The sequence below is a fragment of the Sander vitreus genome, chromosome 5, assembly GCF_031162955.1.
Source record: "Sander vitreus isolate 19-12246 chromosome 5, sanVit1, whole genome shotgun sequence".
NCBI lineage: Eukaryota > Metazoa > Chordata > Actinopteri > Perciformes > Percidae > Sander > Sander vitreus.
In genome coordinates this window covers 24,925,075-24,944,833 of record NC_135859.1, presented here as the reverse complement: position 1 = coordinate 24,944,833, position 19,759 = coordinate 24,925,075, and the positions used below count along the sequence as shown (strand labels likewise).

General features: G+C 41.8%; 1 protein-coding gene across 18 annotated transcripts in view; it reads right to left on the bottom strand.

Annotated features, from left to right (window-relative positions):
- LOC144517667 (transducin-like enhancer protein 4) overlaps positions 1–6,495 on the bottom strand; it is a 46,917-nt gene extending 40,422 nt beyond the window's left edge. For 17 of the 18 annotated variants that reach the window (XM_078249776.1, XM_078249785.1, XM_078249777.1 and 14 more), the window contains exons 1-4: positions 6,451–6,495; positions 5,971–6,068; positions 3,525–3,588; positions 3,328–3,372 (exon numbers count right to left, since the gene is read on the bottom strand). In XM_078249776.1, the coding sequence (XP_078105902.1) occupies positions 3,328–3,372; positions 3,525–3,588; positions 5,971–6,068; positions 6,451–6,495 (252 nt within the window). The remainder of the gene's footprint in view (positions 1–3,327; positions 3,373–3,524; positions 3,589–5,970; positions 6,069–6,450) is intronic. The other variant, XM_078249787.1, reaches the window with a different exon arrangement.
- Positions 6,496–19,759: the final 13,264 nt, after the last annotated feature.

Sequence of the window (19,759 nt, the reverse complement as noted above, 5' to 3'; positions counted from 1 at the left end):
TATAAAGCATGTATTCCCTTGTGACTGTGTGTGTGTGTGTGTGTGTGTGTGTGTGTGTGTGTGTGTGTGTGTGTGTGTGTGTGTGTGTGTGTGTGTGTGTGTGTGTGTGTGTGTGTGTGTAAGACACCATTAGATAGGTAGAGATGGACAGAGACGAAACAACAACAAAGGGCGCTATACAGACAGGCTACAAACAGCTCAAGCTGCAAAATTTGTGCATAATGTAAATGATGCAGTATTTTTTGCACTTTATTAAAGTTTAAAATACTGTAAACCCTCTCTTCCTCCTGACAGGGTCAGTAGTGTTGATACCTTGATTTGCGGTTGACTATTTCATTTATTAGTTGTTGTGCAGTGGAAGCAAGCATATCCTTGAGCAGATGATGATGATTAAGAAGAAAGCAGGAGTAAGAAAGCAACATTTTTAATTGTGGCTTTTAGTGAAGCAATGGCTGCTGCTTCTGTACAGAGGTGTATGGATGCGAAGTCGGAGCCAGGAGGGGTTGGATCGTTGCGTGAGTGACTCCTGCCAGCACAGAATTGTGACAAATTTGTATGAATTTGACTGTTCAGGCTAAGGTTGCATTGCAAAATATATACACATACAAGTTTTACGTTTGTAAACCATCATAAAATATCAAGAAAACCTAAATGCATTTTCTAGAAGTAAGACATTACGTGACCAAAATCCTCGAAATGAAACAAATGGCTCCCTATCCGCTGCTGTAAAATGAGTTGTCAGACCTCGTTGAAAACACTGCCAGTCTTCAGTATCAAAATGTCTTATTACTTCCTTCTTTCACCACTTTCTCCTCCCTCCTCCTTCCCTTTTTCTCCCCATCCTTCGCTTGCTTTATTTCTCTTTCAGCCTCACTAATTTGCAATTGATTAGCTGTCCTCTCGCAGCTCAGTCCCATGCTCTACACCCCTCGTACCTTCCTCTCCGCCTTCCCGCCCGTCCTCTCCTCTATCCATGAGTCAATTTCTCTTTAACGAGGGCACCAGAGCCCTTCCGTGTAAATAAAACAGAGCAGAGCCAAAAATCAATGGGCCTATTACCCTCAGAAAATGCTAAACAAGCAATGTTAGAAATTCGCTTGGTAGAAGAGACTGACTGCCTTAATGGGACCGAAACACCCCCCCACCCCCACCCCCCACCCCCCTTTAATCTCAGCATCCACTCAACAAGCCACACATTTCGTATCATCATATTGAATGCCGTGGATAGAACACATCAAATCTCATGCACGACGTTGTACACACAAACACAGCCTGCACATCAAAATAATTTGCTTCCAATACTCTCTCACACACACACACACACACACGCACACACACACAAACACACACACACACTCTGCTGGCAGAAATTAGGGATGCACTCTCCAAAGAAATCATTGGGCACCACACAGAGGCACGTGCCACATTGTACCTCTTTTTATTTATTCTCCCCATACCACCTGATTAGTGTGCCATAAAAAGCTGCATGTGTGTGCAACATTCTCACACACACACACACACACACACACACACAGCAGCAGCAGCAGCAGACAGCAGGATTTATAGTGGACAACCCATACCTCCTGATTAGTGTGCCAGTAAAAAGCTCCGAACACACACAAACACTACAACAGAAACAAAGACCAACACAGACACACCCGAGTAAAGGTCTACAATATATATGCACACGCACCACACACATGGATACACATATAGTACACACACAACTAAATAAAGCATTACAGTGTGCATAGACAAATGCACACAAACACACACACACACACACACACACACACACACATACTAAGTAAACATGTACAGTATACATACAGGCTGTTATACAGATACCTCACAACACACACACACACACACACACACACACACACACACACACACATAAAGCAAAGTAAATGCAGTACAGATAGACACAAACAGAAAACCATACACACAGCAAAACAAAGGCCAAGCATACATCACTTTCTCTCATACTCACAAAGACACACACATACACACACACTACACACACCATTTCTCTGGAAATGATTGTGTAGCTGGTTAGCTGTGGCCCATTTAGCCTGGCAGCTGATGTGTGGTTAACACAGACATTTATGCTAATAACCTTCCGCGTTTAAAAAAAGGCAGCAGTAATGTAAAGGCTTGTTAAAGGCCAAATCCTCATTCACTCAAGTCATTTTTCAGCCCATTTTCTCGTTTAATTAAACTGATGAACTCATTGTTCACATGATTACTATTCAACCTCACAAGGCAACCAAACCATTGTTTTTACCCTGTAAATCACTTTTCCATTATAAAATGGAACACCTTTAATGTATATTCTAGGATGATTTTCTGATTTTCGAGAGCTCCAGTTTGTACCTCTCATGTTTTTTTTCCATTACATTCAAGTCACAGCTAAGGATCCAGTTTTTCTAAAAATTATTACCCGGCGATCTCTGAAAAAAACCAGAAGCTTTTTTGAGAAAACTGACCACTGTGCTGAAGGTATTTCCAGAATCTTCAAAGACTCTTCTATCTGGGTGACAAACAGATTATGTATGCACTTTTTACTCTGTTTCTCAATTTGTGATTTTGATTCCTGATATAGGCAGCCAGAAATGGCTCTTTTTGTAAAACACAAGCAACAATTTTGCATTATTTTGTATGAGAGTAAAAAAATATTGGAAAGAAACATCAATATATACCAATACTGATAATAATGTTTTTTTTTTAATTATTATTTGGATTCACGTTTCACAAATTATTGCACAGAGATTAGTAATTTCCTGGAGATACCATCTTTGTTTGGACAAGGAAACAGAGTAGTTTGTTGCCTGATGAATGGAGAAAAAGGAATATTTTTTTTTATTTATAGAGTTTTTTCTTCTTCTGGAAATACCTTTTTAAAAAGGAGTGTTAAATGACCTTTTGGGTTGATTTTAAATATCAGTAGGTAATTATTTTTAGGGAAATCTGATTCTTAGCACTGGAGCTTGAATGTGATACATGACAGGCCCAAACTGGACTAATACAAGAATATCATTGGCAGGGAATTTGTTGACAAAAGAAAGGTAAAAGGCTCATTATAAGGAGATAAAAACAATTAAAACTTGTGTATTCATGCCAGTTTGTATAAAACATGGGGCCTCGGAAAACATAATGGGCCATTTTGAAACCTGAGATATTTCAAAATCAAAATTTAAAACTGGTGTAATAAAAATTAAAGTTCTCATCTTATTTATATATCATCTGCATTCCTCTGACACCTACTATAGTGTGGTTTGAATTAGTTTTTACTTCTTTTTTACATTCAAGTACAATGTTTCCTACCTGCTTGTGCATCTCGATGTTGAGTCCGTATGACATTTCGTAGTACTGAAAAAAAACAAAGATCAAAGTAAGGTCAAACAAACATGTCTCTTCTCTTCCCCTTTTTGCACACACCAGAAATACTGATGCACGCACACGCACGCACACACACACACACACACACACACACACACACACACACAGTCAATGAGACTCACCATGACATAGTGTCTCTGCATCTCAGTTTTCTCACTGGCCAGTTTCTCACACTCTAATTTCAGACTGTGAAGCAGAAGGAAAATGTTATGTTAGTGAATTACATGATTACACACACACACACACACACACACACATGTTCGAAAGTAAAAACAAACAAAAAACACCTATGACTTTAAAGGGGCGCTATGCAGTTTTGGTAATTTCTTCGCTGTTTTCTCGCAGGTTTCTCTATAGAGCTCCCCCTGCAACTTCGGAATAGATATTTGGCAGCTCTTATGTTTACTCGTGTTTGACTCCTCGCTCGGTCAGTCTGCCGTTTCCTCTTTCTCTGATCCTCCGACAATGCTTTCCTAGCTTTCTGCTTCTTTTTTGCCGGCTCAGCCATGACGATAGTGTGAAAAACTCCATCGCTACCTTGTTAGCCGGTTCCTGAATGGGCGTATGTGTGCAGTGCTGTGAAGCAATTCGTCACGTGATACTTCCTGACGCTGAGGCCGGCGGCTCACCGGCCGAAAGTTGCAAGGGTGGTTTTTCTGCTCAAAGGCGCTAGAGGGAAGCGAGACAACCACCATTCAACTCGGAAAAAAAATCATATAACCATTCCAATGACTCCAAAGCTGTTCAGTTAAGGTAAATTAAGCTAAAAAAAAACTGCATAGTTCCCCTTTAAATTATGATACTCTACAAGATACCTTACATGTTTTCTCTCATGAAACAAATTCACAAAATATGAAGATTGGAGATGTTAAATGCATAATACTGAGCCTGTGACTACATCCTGTTACTTTAAATTTGCATTTCTAAATTTAAGTGCAACAAAGAAAGTAAGAAAAAAAATAGTTGCTTGGATAACCCCAGTTTCCCCTGCAGACACAGACACTTACTCAGCAGGTGGAGTGCAGTAATTAATGGATCAATAAACGACCACACAAACCTTATCATATATTCTTTACAGTGTGAGTGGATGCCCAAACTGCACCATCAACAAAAAAAGCAGCCAGATAATTAGGATCCATTGTACAACTGTGGTTACACAAAAGCTTAACTCTTTCAAATATTGTCTGTTACTGGAAAGCCTCCAAATGTCACTACAGCAAGCTTTTGTAAATGTCATTTATGAGAAAACTGGCAGGTATACAATGTTGCAAGGTAAAGTTAGGACGCTGATGTACCAAATAGAGACATTTGTGAATGTGACTGAAACATAAATTATAAAATCAGCTTAATAATTTTGGCACTAGGACATTAAAACTTTTGGATCTTCAATACGTTAACATAAACCTTTAATTGAGCTTGATGGTGATGCATTTCTGACAGTATTTAGTTGGATCCATCAACCCAGAAGGTTGGAGAATTTACTCAGCTAACAATCTAAGTTGGAGAAACAGGCTTTTTTTTTCTTTTTTTTTTACATAATACGAATTTCAATAAGCTTTACCAGATATTTAAAATTATATTAAATGTGATTAGAGATTGGATAATTACTTTGACAAATGTCTAAGATCAAAGAAAGAAGACATTTTACTTCCTTCTAAGTAAAGCCTGACATCCATAAAAGCAAATATCTCCAAAGAAAATAATGATGTATTCAACGTGTATATCTGACCAACCCGTACTTCCTTATATTTTACCACACCAGTGTCTCGCCACAGTTTGGATTTCACACATATGCAGCAGTTTGATCTCAGTATTACTCATGCAGCAGACATTATCCTTGGTTCAGCTCATTCAGTTCCAGGATTGGCCAGCAAACTGGACCGCTGCACCATCTCACCAGGTGATTGGGCAATACTTAGGAGGAGGCCAGAGGTGGGCGATTATTATGCATTGGTATCGTGCTTATGGTTCTGCCCCTAAGCAATGTATTTCACACTTCATCATGTCGGGTAAAAAAGTATTTCACACCACTTGAATTTGCAGAGAGAGACGTGCATACCAAGGTTGATGTGGTTTACCTGTGGTTAGTCACCAGCGATAGACGGACCTAGCATATTGTCCCAGGATACTGGCTCTACTGAGGGCTTTGAGGAGAACTCCACATGGATATTTACCTCAAACTAAGAATGTTGTATTTCTCAGTCAATTCCTAAACAAAAATCAGTTTCCGTCTTGTATTTCATTTCATTGCATCATCCCGAAACCTTTTGGTCACATACTGTGTGATTCATGGTGCAAGGGAAGTCAACATCACAGAAATTACCCTTTTTCTCAGCTAACGATTATTTTAATCATCAACAAATCTACAGATTTTCTCAATGAATCGTTTGAAAATGCCCATAATTTATTGACTGATCGTTGCAGCTCTAATTTGGACCTAGAATAACACGTAGATCAGATTTACAATCTCTTTACAGCCCAATGCAAAATGTTTTAGTATTTTTCGTCAATGTTTTGCTGATGAGCAGATGTTTCCATGTTAATGTCATGCTCCATCCAAACTCTCACCTGTGGTACTGGGCTTGTAGGAAGTGGAACTCCTCCTTGATCCGGTCGCAGGACTCGGTGACAGTGAACTTTAACGGCTGTCCCGGCTGGTGGGGGACCTCAACCCAAACCAAACAGCGTGTGTGTGTGTGTGTGTGGGGGGGGGGGGAGAGAGAGAGAGAGGAAGAACTGAGCCACCAAAGTTCAGTGTCAAGACAGACACACACACACACACACACACACACACACACACACACACAGGGGGCAAGGCTGTAGATGACAAAAGGCCTCTGTGATACGGATGGCCTTTTGGTTTCACTCAGTCTCTTTACACGTTAACCCACGCACACTCACAGATACACGCAGCTGCAGCAGTTTGACAATGAGCGCAATTGTCCGTGCGAGCGCGCAGTGGCACGGGAACTTGATCTAAACTGATTACGCATCAGGCGCGCGGCTGTTAATCAGAACAGACTTTGACATAGTGCCTCAGCTACTTACCGGATGCCGTGCCGGGGGGTACATCTTGCTCAGATCTCGAATCATTAAAAATGTATTGCAAAGTTCATCCACATAAACAAGAAAACAAAACAAATTGTGTGAGCACGGATCTTTTCCCGTGCGTAAAAGGTCAGTCAGTGGCCGGTTTGCAGGCTATGTGCAGGTTCCGTGAAGAGTGGAAACATCCTTGGATCTTTGGCTGGACGTCATTGTTTTAGACAGTGTTTCAAAAGTCCATTCAGTGTGATAATCGAAGCAATAGTTGTCTCAGTCTTCCCCAAAATCTCCAGCGCGTTTATTCTACGCGCACAGAGCTTGATATTCTCCCTCTGAATTAACAACGAATCCTCTATTTTCTCTGGTTTTCTCTACAAAGCATCGACTTTTGACACATCATGACCTTGCTTGTCCGCGACTGAGCTTCTCCACGGCGTCCCGTCGTCACGCATTTATCAGTTATTTTCCAACAGCCTCCGTGAATGCTCACATCCTCACACAGCACCGGCGGAACGACCACCTCACCGACTGTAGCTGCCTTCCACTGCGAAGCCAAATTTAGAAGCAACCAGTCGTACGAGCGTAATTACATATTCACAAAAAATATAAGAGCCCGTAGCGTGGCGTTGGGACGTGTAGTTTAATTCATATTAGTCGATAATGAGCACTACAGATGTGCGTCTGCTGTAAAGAACTACAATTTCCCGGCTCCTCCGCGAAGCCCCCAAAGCCAATGATGTGTGGTCAGAAGGAGGAGCGGCCATTAAAGACAGCCAATAGCGAGAGATTAGTGTACTTACTGCGTTCCATCCTCCTGCCAATCATCGATATGTGGTCCTATCACCTCCAACAGGATGCAATTTATGCAGACTCCCCACGTGGGGGCTCAGTCTGGTACTAAAAGATGTCACAGGGATTAATCTGGAAACTATCTGTTGACTTATGAGTTGTTTTTTTTTTACAGAGACTTCCAGGCAGAAGCGAACATGTGGCCTCTAGGTGTCTGTGTTAATTTCCATTTACAGATCAATAAAGTCTTAATTTAACCTATAATGATATATCAGAATGTATTTGTTGGTTGTATATTTTGTATTATTAATCACAATCAGAATCAGCAAAGTAACCAGTACCTAAAATTATCAAATAAATGTAGTGAAGTCATAAGCACAATATTTGCCTCTGAATTGCAGTAGAAGTGTAAAGTTGCAGAAAATGGAAATAAGTAAAAGTAAAATTCATGTAAAATGACTTAAAGGAGCAAAAATCAGAATCAGCTTACATGACATTTACACATTATTTGTCTACAATCCAAGTAAGGCACCTATTGCCAAGTAAATTGAAATACAGTCTATTATAACTAGGACTCACTCACCTCTCTTTCTCTGTCTCGCAGACGCACACCCATCATTCAGTATGTCAGTCTACATTTGCAGCTGCGAGTCGATGTTTAGTGTGGGTATGAAACATGCTGTTGCTGGGTCAGCAGCTCGCACTGTGTTCAGTCATTTAGCTGCACTAACTGACTGTGTTGGAAATCTTAATCATCTTCTGCTGCATTAAGCTTTATATTTCTCTCTTTCTCTGAATGTGTTACCGTCTCTTAGAATCAGATCTGTTATCATTTGTGTGCCTAATTGTGTCTCAAAGCTGCTGTGCTGCTTTATTTAACACGGTAAAGGAGGACCTCTATCATTGTTTCATCTTTTTTTTCCTTGCCACACATGCACACACACACACACACACACACACACACACACACACACACACACACACAGGCGTACAAATGGTTATCCACAATATGACACCACATCAATCCTCTCTCCTCTATTCAGTCTGCCTGCCTCTGTCTCTCTGTCTTTCCTGTTGTCTCTGCCTCTCTCTCATACATACACAGGATTGTGCACACATACACACCGCTTCAGCCATTCAAATACACATCTCTATCTACCACACATACAAACTAATATCTCAGGTAAGCACAGGGCCTAAAGTGACCTGCTGCCGTCTGTGTGAATCCACTAAGGCTCAGAAAAGGTAATATCATGCCCTCCCTCTTTTCCCTCCAAGGGTTGAGCTGTGATGTGGGCGAGCAGGGGAGGTGCAGAGGTGATGGAGGGGGGCAGGTGAGGAGGAATAAACAGATTTATTTGCCTGCGCCCCTCTCTGATTATTTTGCCCCTGCCTTTTGTTCCAGACCTTATGAAACCCAAATGTCAAGTGAGGCAAGGGCCTCATATCGAGCCTTGTCAATCACATCCCTCTACGCACCTGAAGCCCTGACGCCGGATTATTGGCTTCAACGCAAGGGCTGCCTTTGCCGCCAGCCACGATGCCTCAGTCGATTCGACAGCCAAGTGGTTTTTTTTTTCTAAAGAGGAACTTCATTTGGCAGCTGATGCGCAGGAGATTGCACAGGAGCGGATTTTGAGGGTAGATGGGTAGCAAGCTAGGTGTGTGTGTGTGTGTGTGTGTGTGTGTGTGTGTGTGTGTGTGTGTGTGTGTGTGTGTGTGTGTGTGTGTGTGTGTGTGTGTGTGTGTGTGTGTGTGTGTGTGTGTGTAGGGGGTTAGGGCCAAGTGGCTTATCAAGGAAGGGGGGATTAAGGGGGGAGGAGGTGGGTTTGAGGTGGGTAGTGGGTGGCGAGAAACCCCGGCCTTAACATATTGCTCAGTGCTTGATCCCGACAAGCTATCAGCACCTGTACATATGTCTCTTAATCTCCCTGCACCTCTCTCTCTCAAGACCTCCCTCCTTTCACTCTCTCACACATACACATATATGCTTATCTATTAATATTATACTCCTTCACTATTAGTAACTTTGACATCCATGCACTCTCTCACATACAGCCCACTGGTCATGGTATTTAACCTGTGTCAGACTTAGAAGAGTACTCCACTGATTAATGACAAATTGATACAGCATAACCAGAGATATTGTTTCATATGCAACACACTCTCCTTCCTTGTAAAAACCTGGCAACTACATTGCCCACAAAGCAACTAAACCACCAACTGTCGGTTGGAGATTCGTGTGCTAGTAGGGGCTCATGTAGACTCGAGCTGCTAGCCTCAGCAGAGATGATGAGCGTGCTACAGGGGTCAGGTAAGCTCACTTCTTTCTAACTTACCAGCAGATTTTTTTCATTTGATTAGAAACATATTTCTGATATGTCGAAGACAAACATAATCTGGGACAAAATACATTTCTCTCAAGATGTAATTGAGATGCAGTTTGGTTGTATGGGTGACAGCGCTCATTAGAGAGGTGGGCTAAACATGTGCATCCACAAGCTTAGTTGTTAGCTACTTCGACACACAAGCACAAGTGTGCACAAGACACTTTGAAGTCTGTGGAAATTTTCATAGGAAAACGCAGGCTAACAAGACCATTTGCACCCCAAAGAAAACACCACATACAATGTTGAATGAAGTTAACTGTTCACACAATACAGTAACGTGAGCTATTTTAAATTAGCTGAATACATGGATAAGTGATTTGCTCTTACCAGTGTATCGCCATGTGTACTTTGTCCATAGCAAATCCCCACCAATAGGTCCCAAAACGTTCCAGTTAGACAGTAAATGCTGTAAACATATTCTTTGTATATCTTTACAATCATTCCACGAAAGAACCAAGCAGGCCTGCCTTGTTGCACAATCCAAATTTTCCTCAAAACTTGCCATTTTCAGCGTGTAACGTTAGCTTCCTAACACAAAGGTTCTAGTTGCAGTTTCTCGAAGAGACCAGAATTCAGAACGTAAACGTAAAGAAAGCGGAAGGTGAGGGACATCCGACGGACCGGAACTATCCGGTAAATGAACCGTCGTCGATCCAGACTAGGGAAAGATCAATAACTGTAACACGATGCTCCTGTACTGAACTCCTGTCGGCTGCATGAAAGTTGGATGAGGTATACGCCCATCCCCCATCCCGACATACACACCCTTACTTTAGACACGTAAACTCGCTACTTCCTGCATTGGCACTGAACGTTGACATTGGACACAAATCGTGAAATCCAGAATCTTCTAATACAGACGTAATTCTCAGGGACACCGGGCTAATACAGCAAAGGAAGGTTACCTATTATGTTAGTTAGATGGCATATGTTTTTCTTTATAGATAAATTAATCAATCCTGTTGGCTACGTGTTGCTTGAGTCCCCCGTTCTAATTCATAGGAGTCTGCCATATTGTCTTTTTTATTACCATTAGAGGGTGCCAAAGTCAGACATGTTCTAATCATACACACAGTAGCTTTAACATTATGGCTCTTGACTTTCTTCAAAATCATTAGGGAAAGTCAGATGGTGGAATGGGTCTATTAGATCGTTCATTTGAGGAAAAAGGATTAAAAAAAAGAAATTAATAATTTATTATTTGCCTGCATTGCACCTTCTCTATTTTTCATAGCTAGCTTTTCCCATTTTCTTGTTGTTCCTACTGTTCCTACGACACTAATCAAGTTGAAACAATTATCACACTCCTCTATGACCAGCCTTTGGACTGGTTTGAGTGATGACCACAGACCACAGTGTTAAAGCAAGACTCACATTTCTAGAGATGGATTTAGGGCCACACAAGTTCATCCTTGGCTTGAATTACAACTGAAACATAAATCACCAACACTACCTGATCGTGAAAACATGTATACACAACAGCTTTTCCATTATGCTACATAACAATGCAGTGGTATCTAACAGCAGCTCCAATTGTCTTATATGTATGCACACTGCAGTTTAAATGAACCCTTCACACACATAAACTACTCTTTGCACTTATTCTATCACCTGAAATGTGATACATCTCTGTCTCTCAAGATTTAATGTCACTCACATTCTAACATGCCAATTAAACTTTGAAGCACTTTAAATATCCAAGGAATATAATTCACAGACACACATCAGGGTAAGACAAGACAAGTTTATTTACATGTATATAGCTCATTGTTGATGCCAATTCAAAGGGCTTTACATATAGAATAAATATAAGACACACATTTAAAGGATAGACACCATTTCAAAATGAATTAAAAAGATGAAAATAACAGGCAACTGACTTCTTGCTGTGACAATTATCCTGCAGGCTTCTGCTGTTGTCCTATAGCTCAGCAGAGTTACAGAGGAATATTTACTATATGACAAGCACAATAGTATTGTCCTTTCACACCCGAACCATCCTCTGGGTATATAGAATAATAATATAACACCTGTCTGTCATACTGTGTGTGTGTGTGTGTGTGTGTGTGTGTGTGTGTGTGTGTGTGTGTGTGTGTGTGTGTGTGTGTGTGTGTGTGTGTGTGTGTGTGTGTGTGTTGGAGGTTAAATGTATAACTAATCAAACTTCAGTGAGCACTAACCACTGGTCCGTGTTCTTAAATCTCCTGTCCTTACAGCAAGCTGCATCTGAATCCTTCATGCTCGCCTCTTTAACACGTCATTAATCCCCAGCGGCCGCCCCTTTGAACAGGGAGTTTATGTGAGGGGATAACCAGGCCTCATCAGACACAGAGACGGAGAGGCGGAGGCATCGCTGGATTTACTCCACTACCAGCAGGTTAATCCTGCCTCCGCACTGAGTGAGCAAGGGGAGGCGATGTGTGTGTGTGTGTGTGTGTGTGTGTGTGTGTGTGTGTGTGTGTGTGTGTGTGTGTGTGTGTGTGTGTGTGTGTGTGTGTGTGTGTGTGCCTTCATTTTGAGACAGTTAAGGATCGGCTCTATCACAGTAATGACTCTGGGGGAACATCAGCATCTGGTGCTCAAAGTCATCCAGTCCCCAAAAAGGAACATACAGATTGCTGCCATTTCGTTATTAGATTACAAATGGATGGATGAAAGTGTTTGTGCTGATAAAAAACAAAATAGCATGCAGCAGCTAGATGACAAACGGACCAAGACGCTGAAGGCAGAAAAAGGTAGACAGACCCAGAAGAAGCACAATTAATTAACAGCAAAATGGTGACATTGAGAATGGCTGGGAAAAAAAAGAAATCCTGAAGGCCTAAATAATGCAGCGAGCTAATCACAGACATTGTAGAAGAAAGTATCCATAAGCTATATGTAAACATTTAATAAATGCTTTGCAATGCACTATAATGTAGTTATGAGCAGCTATAAGGTCATTTTATATAACTATTATAACTTCTTTTAAGAGGACAATTTGTATATTATATGTGTTTATGTACAAGTCTCCACTTATGGGTGCTCACAGAAGGAGTTATATAATAGGAATACATAAATAAACACATATATCTGCTTGCAACTAAATTATCATGTGTCATGAACCATTTAATAAAAGTTTATGTACTGCTTATAAATGCTAAATATGGAAGAATAGTGAAAATTTGAACATGTACTCCTCTTATATCTGTACTAAAAGGAATTAGTCCACCTCAACCCATTGTTCCATTGTAGCAAATAAATTCCTCAGATGTGTGCTAAAAACAAACGTGTGTATAATGCTGGTAAATGTAATTATTGTTTAGTTTACTGTATCACATTCACAAGGCGACAACAAGGCTGCTAACTTTTCTTTTCAATATAACAAGTCCTTTCCTTTGTCTGCTGTGCAGAAGAGTCTCGGATATGCAGTTGGACTTTTAACATTCTGTCTCCTCTTCAGTCTAAAAGACTAATCAGCCACTCGGCAGGGCTCTGGCTGCAAACCAGGACTAATTCTGCCTCCTGCTGGCTGGTGACACACACTGGGACAGCCATGATTGGCTGTTTATCACCAGGGGGTACGCCTGTGATTGTCTGCTTAGCATATTTTCTACCCTCATTCTGATGGCACATACTCGCTCTTATCCTCATTGCATAGCACAAAGCAATGGAAAAGGGAAGTTATACAGTAGATGCCTGTGTGTGTGTGTGTGTGTGTGTGTGTGTGTGTGTGTGTGTGTGTGTGTGTGTGTGTGTGTGTGTGTGTGTGTGTGTGTGTGTGTGTGCGTGCACACGCTTTACATTGCACGCCACAAGAGTGTGTTTGGGAAAACAAAACAAAAATCATTAACAAGCTAAACCTCCCTCCTCCCCTTCCTTCCCTCTCTCTTTTTCTTTCTTCCACCACGGCACAGATCAGATAGAATGTCACCTCTACAAACTGCCGCGAGCTAATTAGCTGTTAGCCATGTTTGTGTTCTTGACTGATGACAGGATCGTTTACTCTGGTCTCCAGCTGGCTCTGTTTGTCGGAGGCATCTCATTAGCATGGCAAATTAGTCCCACTCAGTCAGGGTTCTGCCTTGCCCAATAAGAAGTGATAGGAATGCAAATCAATCAAGAGGGCGGGGAAATGGAAATCACTAAATTGGAGATGGGAGGATGAAAATAATGTGTTAACTTTTATTTTGGAGGAGACATTTGAAAAAAAATGATGTTGGCTTGTTTGCTGGTATTTAGAGACGAAAGTGGAAAAGGTCAAGATAAAGCCAATTTGGGGCGTATTTGTTACTAGCAGAATAATGAAAGAGAGACAAAACATTCAAGAGTGATGCCTTGCAATAGTGCATGAGATTGTTATTAATCTGAGGAAATGGACTGTAAATTGTAGAAACATTATTCTGAATTTGTGAGTTTAATTCCCCTAAAAGCCCAGCTTCATTTCCACTTCAAATTAGTGCCAGGCCAACCAGGTACAGAATGAATGACTCTGAATTAAATAAAATTAACCAATCATGGGGGGAAAAAATAAAATATATCAAAAAATGAACAAGGTTCAGCATGTTAATAAACAGCATTGCCTGGCAAAGGAACCTTGTTTGTCATCATTGCTTCATAATTCTGCTAAGTGAGCCGTTAATACATTCCCAGCGTAAAACAATCTCTTTAATTTAATATTCTGTCATCAGGTTTTTCTCCTCATCAGCAGGAAGCTATTGATCACACTCAGGGCTGCTTTCACAACAAGACAGCTGCATTTTCTCTGCGCGTCAGTCAAATCAGTATGTGTATTTACATTTCCCTGCTCGTATAGCCGTGATTTGCTATTTGACTGAGGTGGAGGAAAGTTTGCGGAAAGCATATAGCACATGTAGGAACTTACACAGGTTTTTTTTGTTCAACACAGAACAATAGACTGAGCCACTGGGGTTTTCTAGGTACATTTATGTTGTTAGAGATGCAGGAGGTCTCTGTCTCACTCTGTCATTTCTGTGTGTTTTACTCCTTCAAGTCAATCTCTGTGAAGCTGCCGCTATCGCCAGTTTCATTTGTCGACAGGTCTGGCAGCAGGGAGGGAGGGGAGGAGGGCGGTGGTGGAGAGATGGATGGAGGTGGAGAGAAGGAGGGAAAGCAGTAATGTAAGAAAATTGGAGGATTAGACGGCGAGCCCTCTTCCTGTCTGCTGCAACCCCCCTCATCCTCTTCCTCCTCTTCTTCCTCCTTCTCATGCCTCAGACTATAATAACACAGCCTGACATATTCCACCCCCCGCCCCTCCCCCATCCCCCTCCTCCCCTCTCTCCGTTACCCTAACAGACCTGTCATATCTCCTCTTTCTCCTCCGCTACATTTTCCTCCTCTTTTTGCAGGTCTGATACCTGGACTTTCCCCCTCTTACTTCATCTTTTTCAGAAAAGCAGGATTACGCTCTACTTGTGCCTCCCTTAGCCTTACTCTATCTGTCTGTTATTCTCAATTACTTTGCTTCCCTCCTGCCATCATCAGCTTCTCTCATCTTTACCAAGACCTGGTCCATGCTATAAAGGATGTGTAGGATCTGTATATCTAAGTTTGAGGTTGATTGTCATTGTCACTGCGTTTTTGCATGTGAGTACCAGAGCAGAGAGATGTGGCGCTGACACAACACAAGGCAAAGCGCTACTAGTGGTGGTGGTGGAGGTGGAGGGGGGATGTGAGCAATGAGTGGGAGTTTCAAAGTGTACGTAGAGGGGTCTGAAAGGGCCTAAATGGATCTGCGATTGGACTCTCTGAGGTCGTCATCAGCCCAGATTGGAGGCCATTAGGGCCTATTTAAAAGAATTACTTCCAGGATGCAATCAAAAACCCTGATAGGTAATCAATGGCAACCAGATCAGGGCACAAAGGCAGTCCATGTGTCTCAATCAGCCACCATTCAGCAGGACAGGGAGATCAGTACTGGCCAGAAACTGCATTCACTTTCTGTAGCGCATGCACACACATGCTGTGTATAATATACAATACCTGATACACATGTACGCATGCATGCACACAAATACACACAGTTATAAAAGTGTACACAATCACTTGGACAATACTATGCATTGGCAGAATATCACACACACACACGTCATGTTGATTGATTTGCAGATGACCATGTTACTCTGATCTGCTCCCACACAATCATTTATCAGGAGGCACATAATGCCTCCAACACCACCCCCTGAGCTTTAAAAGAAGAATTACAGGACATAAAGGAGAGAGATGGAAAGAGCAATGGAGGAAGAAAGAGAGAAAGATGGAGCAAAAAGGCGAGTGGGGAGGAGTGATGGGGTAATAGGTAAGAACGAAGGAAGGGAGGAGGTTGTGGACAGACAGGTTGATGTATTAGACCTTCTAAGTAAGTGGAAGGTGTGTGTGTGTGTGTCTACACACACACACACACACACACACACACACACACACACACACACCTGCAGCATCCAGTGAGAGTGATGAGTGGGGAAAGGTTGGTAATGCTGCTCAATGATGCGTATGGCATTTAGTTCAGTCTGAGTGCGCCCCTTTCTCCAGCCATGCAGGCTCACAGTATGTCCTGGCAGGCAGACAAAGAAAGAGCGACAGAAGGAGAAAGAGAATAGAGAGAGAGAAAGAGAGAGAGAGAGAGAGAGAGAGAGAGAGAGAGAGAGAGAGAGAGAGAGAGAGAGAGAGAGAGAGAGCACCAAGGCCACAAATTTGGTCAATATGCCTTGTTCATAAACAGAGCAAATCCCTCAGAGCGCTCCGGCACAGTGAGGGGCAAAATTAGCACCTACATCTGAGCTGGAGGGACTTCAGGGTGCACGTAAACATGCACATATGCATATACAAATAGAGATAGTCGCTCAAGAATGTGCAACAACTTTATTAGGTTATATACACTAGCGCATATAAATGCAGAAACACATATACCAATAGGAACAATAATAGTCCTGACATGATAAAACACCATCAAGAAGGGGATATGAAACACACAGCGCTCCCTGCAATAAGATTACAGGCTATCAGCCCTCAGTAGATTTGCCAGCGGGAGTCCCCAGTATAATAAAATCAGATTAAAGGACAATCACATTTATTTCTAGTATATACAATATATCAAGGTTGCTCAGTAGCTCTTATTGTGATAGGCTGTGAAAAGGCGAGCCTCTGTGTACTCTCTTTCTTCTAAGTTGATGTTAGGCTGTGTTTAATGAGCTTCAGGTGTCAAGGAGTGGGGAATGTAACAGGATATGTTGGTGAGGCTTATTGATTTATTGTTTTTCAAAGAAGTTTTTGTACTTTTATTATTGCCTGGCTGTCACCGATAATGTCATTTCACAATCATTTCAGGTAAATAAAAGTTGAGGGACGGTGTGTAATTGTGAGCATGTGATTGCTCTGCAGCTGGATAAAATATTAGAAAATAAGATGACTTGGAGAGGTTAATGTGACTTCTGACACAAACAGATCTACCGCTCTGGGAATAGGAAGAGGTGCGTGAGTATATGAAAAGATTTTAATGTATAGATATTCAGAATAGAGGCATGGGAGTGAATTACAAGTCTTAGTTAGTTTTACCTCCATTATTGCCACCAGTGAAACCACAAGTTCTGCGTCTGCTGTCAATGCTACTACCAACACCAATATACAATCAAGTATGGAGAACATATACCATAAAACTACTTATAATGACCTAGCGTATTGAGTAGCCTACACTTCCATAAGTTGTTTACAGTTGTACTCAGGGTGCGATTTATAAAACAAAGTAGTGGGGGGGATGTTTTTTGATCATGCACAACAAAACAAAACATGCAAGAATTAAATCCCCCTCGCGATACCATGAATATGGTGCCACTCGGCCAGGCATGCCAAACACTTAAATATGCACTTCAATATTCAATGGAAAATAAAGCGATATCAAGCTGGAGAGTGGAGTTCACTTCGCAGCGAAAACTAAATACTTTCACCCAGAAACGCTCGTTCGTTCCTCGGGAATGTCTCAATCCAAACACAATCTTTTTCCTAAACTTAACTAGTCATTTTTGTGCCTAACCTTAACTGTCATCGCCACATGATGCTAACTTTTTCTGGCTTAACTCCACTACCATGGCCCCTGAAAGGACCGCCATCTGGCGGCGCCTGCAGCCGGCTTGCAGTCACCTATTGGTGCCTAAACAACTGCTGCTGGTAGCCGGCATCCCGGAGCTCTGTAGCGGCTGAATACAACCAGCAACTGACGCTCAGATTTTAATGTTCTATCGCACTATTGACTGTTTACATTACAGCACTTTACTTAGTTTAAAATACTTCTATTTTAGGCATAATGGTCTATTGGTGAAGTAGCATTGATCACTTTGAGGGAGTACATTTTGTCCCCACCGGGGATAAAAATAATTCAGCAGAGGCAGGGATATATAGCCCAGAAAGGGGGAATTCCCACGCATCCCTCCTGAAAAATCGCATCCTGGTTGTACTGCATGTATAAATGTTAGCCCAGATGCTCTTCAGTAGGTGGTCAAATAGCCCATGCAAGATTTGATTTATTGCCTCAATAAACATTTTCATTATGTGTTTATGGCCTAAATCGCTACTTTCAAGTCTTCTTCAATACAGCATTTTGTAAACGATGGTCCCATTTATTTTAAAATAGACGATAAAGCAGGGTATGCTTTAGGGGCATGGCTTCATGCAGATCTGTTAATCAGGACAGAGGCTTAGCAATGCGTATCCATGGCACTGTGTACATTAAAATAGCTGTTAACTTGTTTTTGGGTGTTGTCCATCATGTTTTCATCTTAAACCTTAACCCTCTCACTGTGTGTTTTCACTTCATCAAAGTTGATTGGAACATTTTGGTTGCCTGAAAATCTTGTTCAGCATTCTACCAACCAAGCAAGCTAGCTAGCTCTAGCGTTAGCTGGTAACTGGAGGGAAAGTTTGCCAATTTTCTGTAATGCCATACATGTAGATGAACGGCGGAGGTCTGTGTTTACCAGCTGGTAAATCTCCACTGGATGACTCGCTTTTGAAGGGTTGAAAAACCGGCAACTCTCCCCCTTTAGTGTTTAGTTTAGCGCAGCGCCATTGCAACCATAAACAACACTGGTTTGGCCGTGTCATCCTCCCTAGCTCTACCCTCTAGTGTTGACGAACTGACCAAAGAGCCGGTTAATTAACCCGACTTGTGTCACTGAACCGGGAGAATCGAGTGAATGAACCAACCGCCAATGAACCAACTGTTCGTGCCGTTGTGTGTAGCTGGTATTCTTCTGCTACTGTGTGTGTAGTAATCTAGCTCATTAGCACCTCCACTGGAGTGGTGGTAGAATCAATCAGGAAATGGGCTACTGAACGAGACCGGATGTAACCATGCAACCACTCGAGTCTAATGTAATCAAGCGGTGTCTTGGTTCTCAGCAAGTTTGAGTTATTAACCAAGAGTTGTTTCTGGTGCATCTTAGATGATTGTGTTCATGGCAATTCACACATTATCGATGGGGAAGTACATCACATACAAATACGTGTCATGTTATCTTGGTAGTTATGTTAAGTTAAATGTTAGAGAAGTGAATGTTGCTACAGTAGGTAGGCTGTCACGAGGAGACCGCGCACCAGACCGCGCTACTGAACGAGACCGTAAGGACCGTAACCGAGGGTACTGCATGAGTCTATATTCAAACGGGTGTCTAGGTTCTCGGCAAGTTATCAACCGATCCCGGAAGCCTTTATTTCTCGTGCATCTTAGATGATTGTGTACATAGAAATTCATAGGCTACATTATCGATGGATATCACATACAAATACACATCATGTCATATCATCATATCACATCAAATACACCGCCGGTGACCGAATCTATTAACTCGGTAGGCCAACCAAAGACCGTCCGGTTGAACCGACTCACGTAAAAGAGTTGGTTGTCCCATCACTACTACCGTCTTGTCAAAAATCGTCACATCCAGTTGCAAAAAACCAAGATGCCCATATTGCCAAACTCGATGCTTTAAAATGGCAGTCCACAAACCAAGCGGTGATGTCAAGGATGCTATGTCCACTATTTTTAAGGCATACAGTGTATGGATGGCATGCTAACAAATAAATAGTAATAGAAGTAAAGTCATTAGGCAACAACAAAGGACTACAATAGATGTATG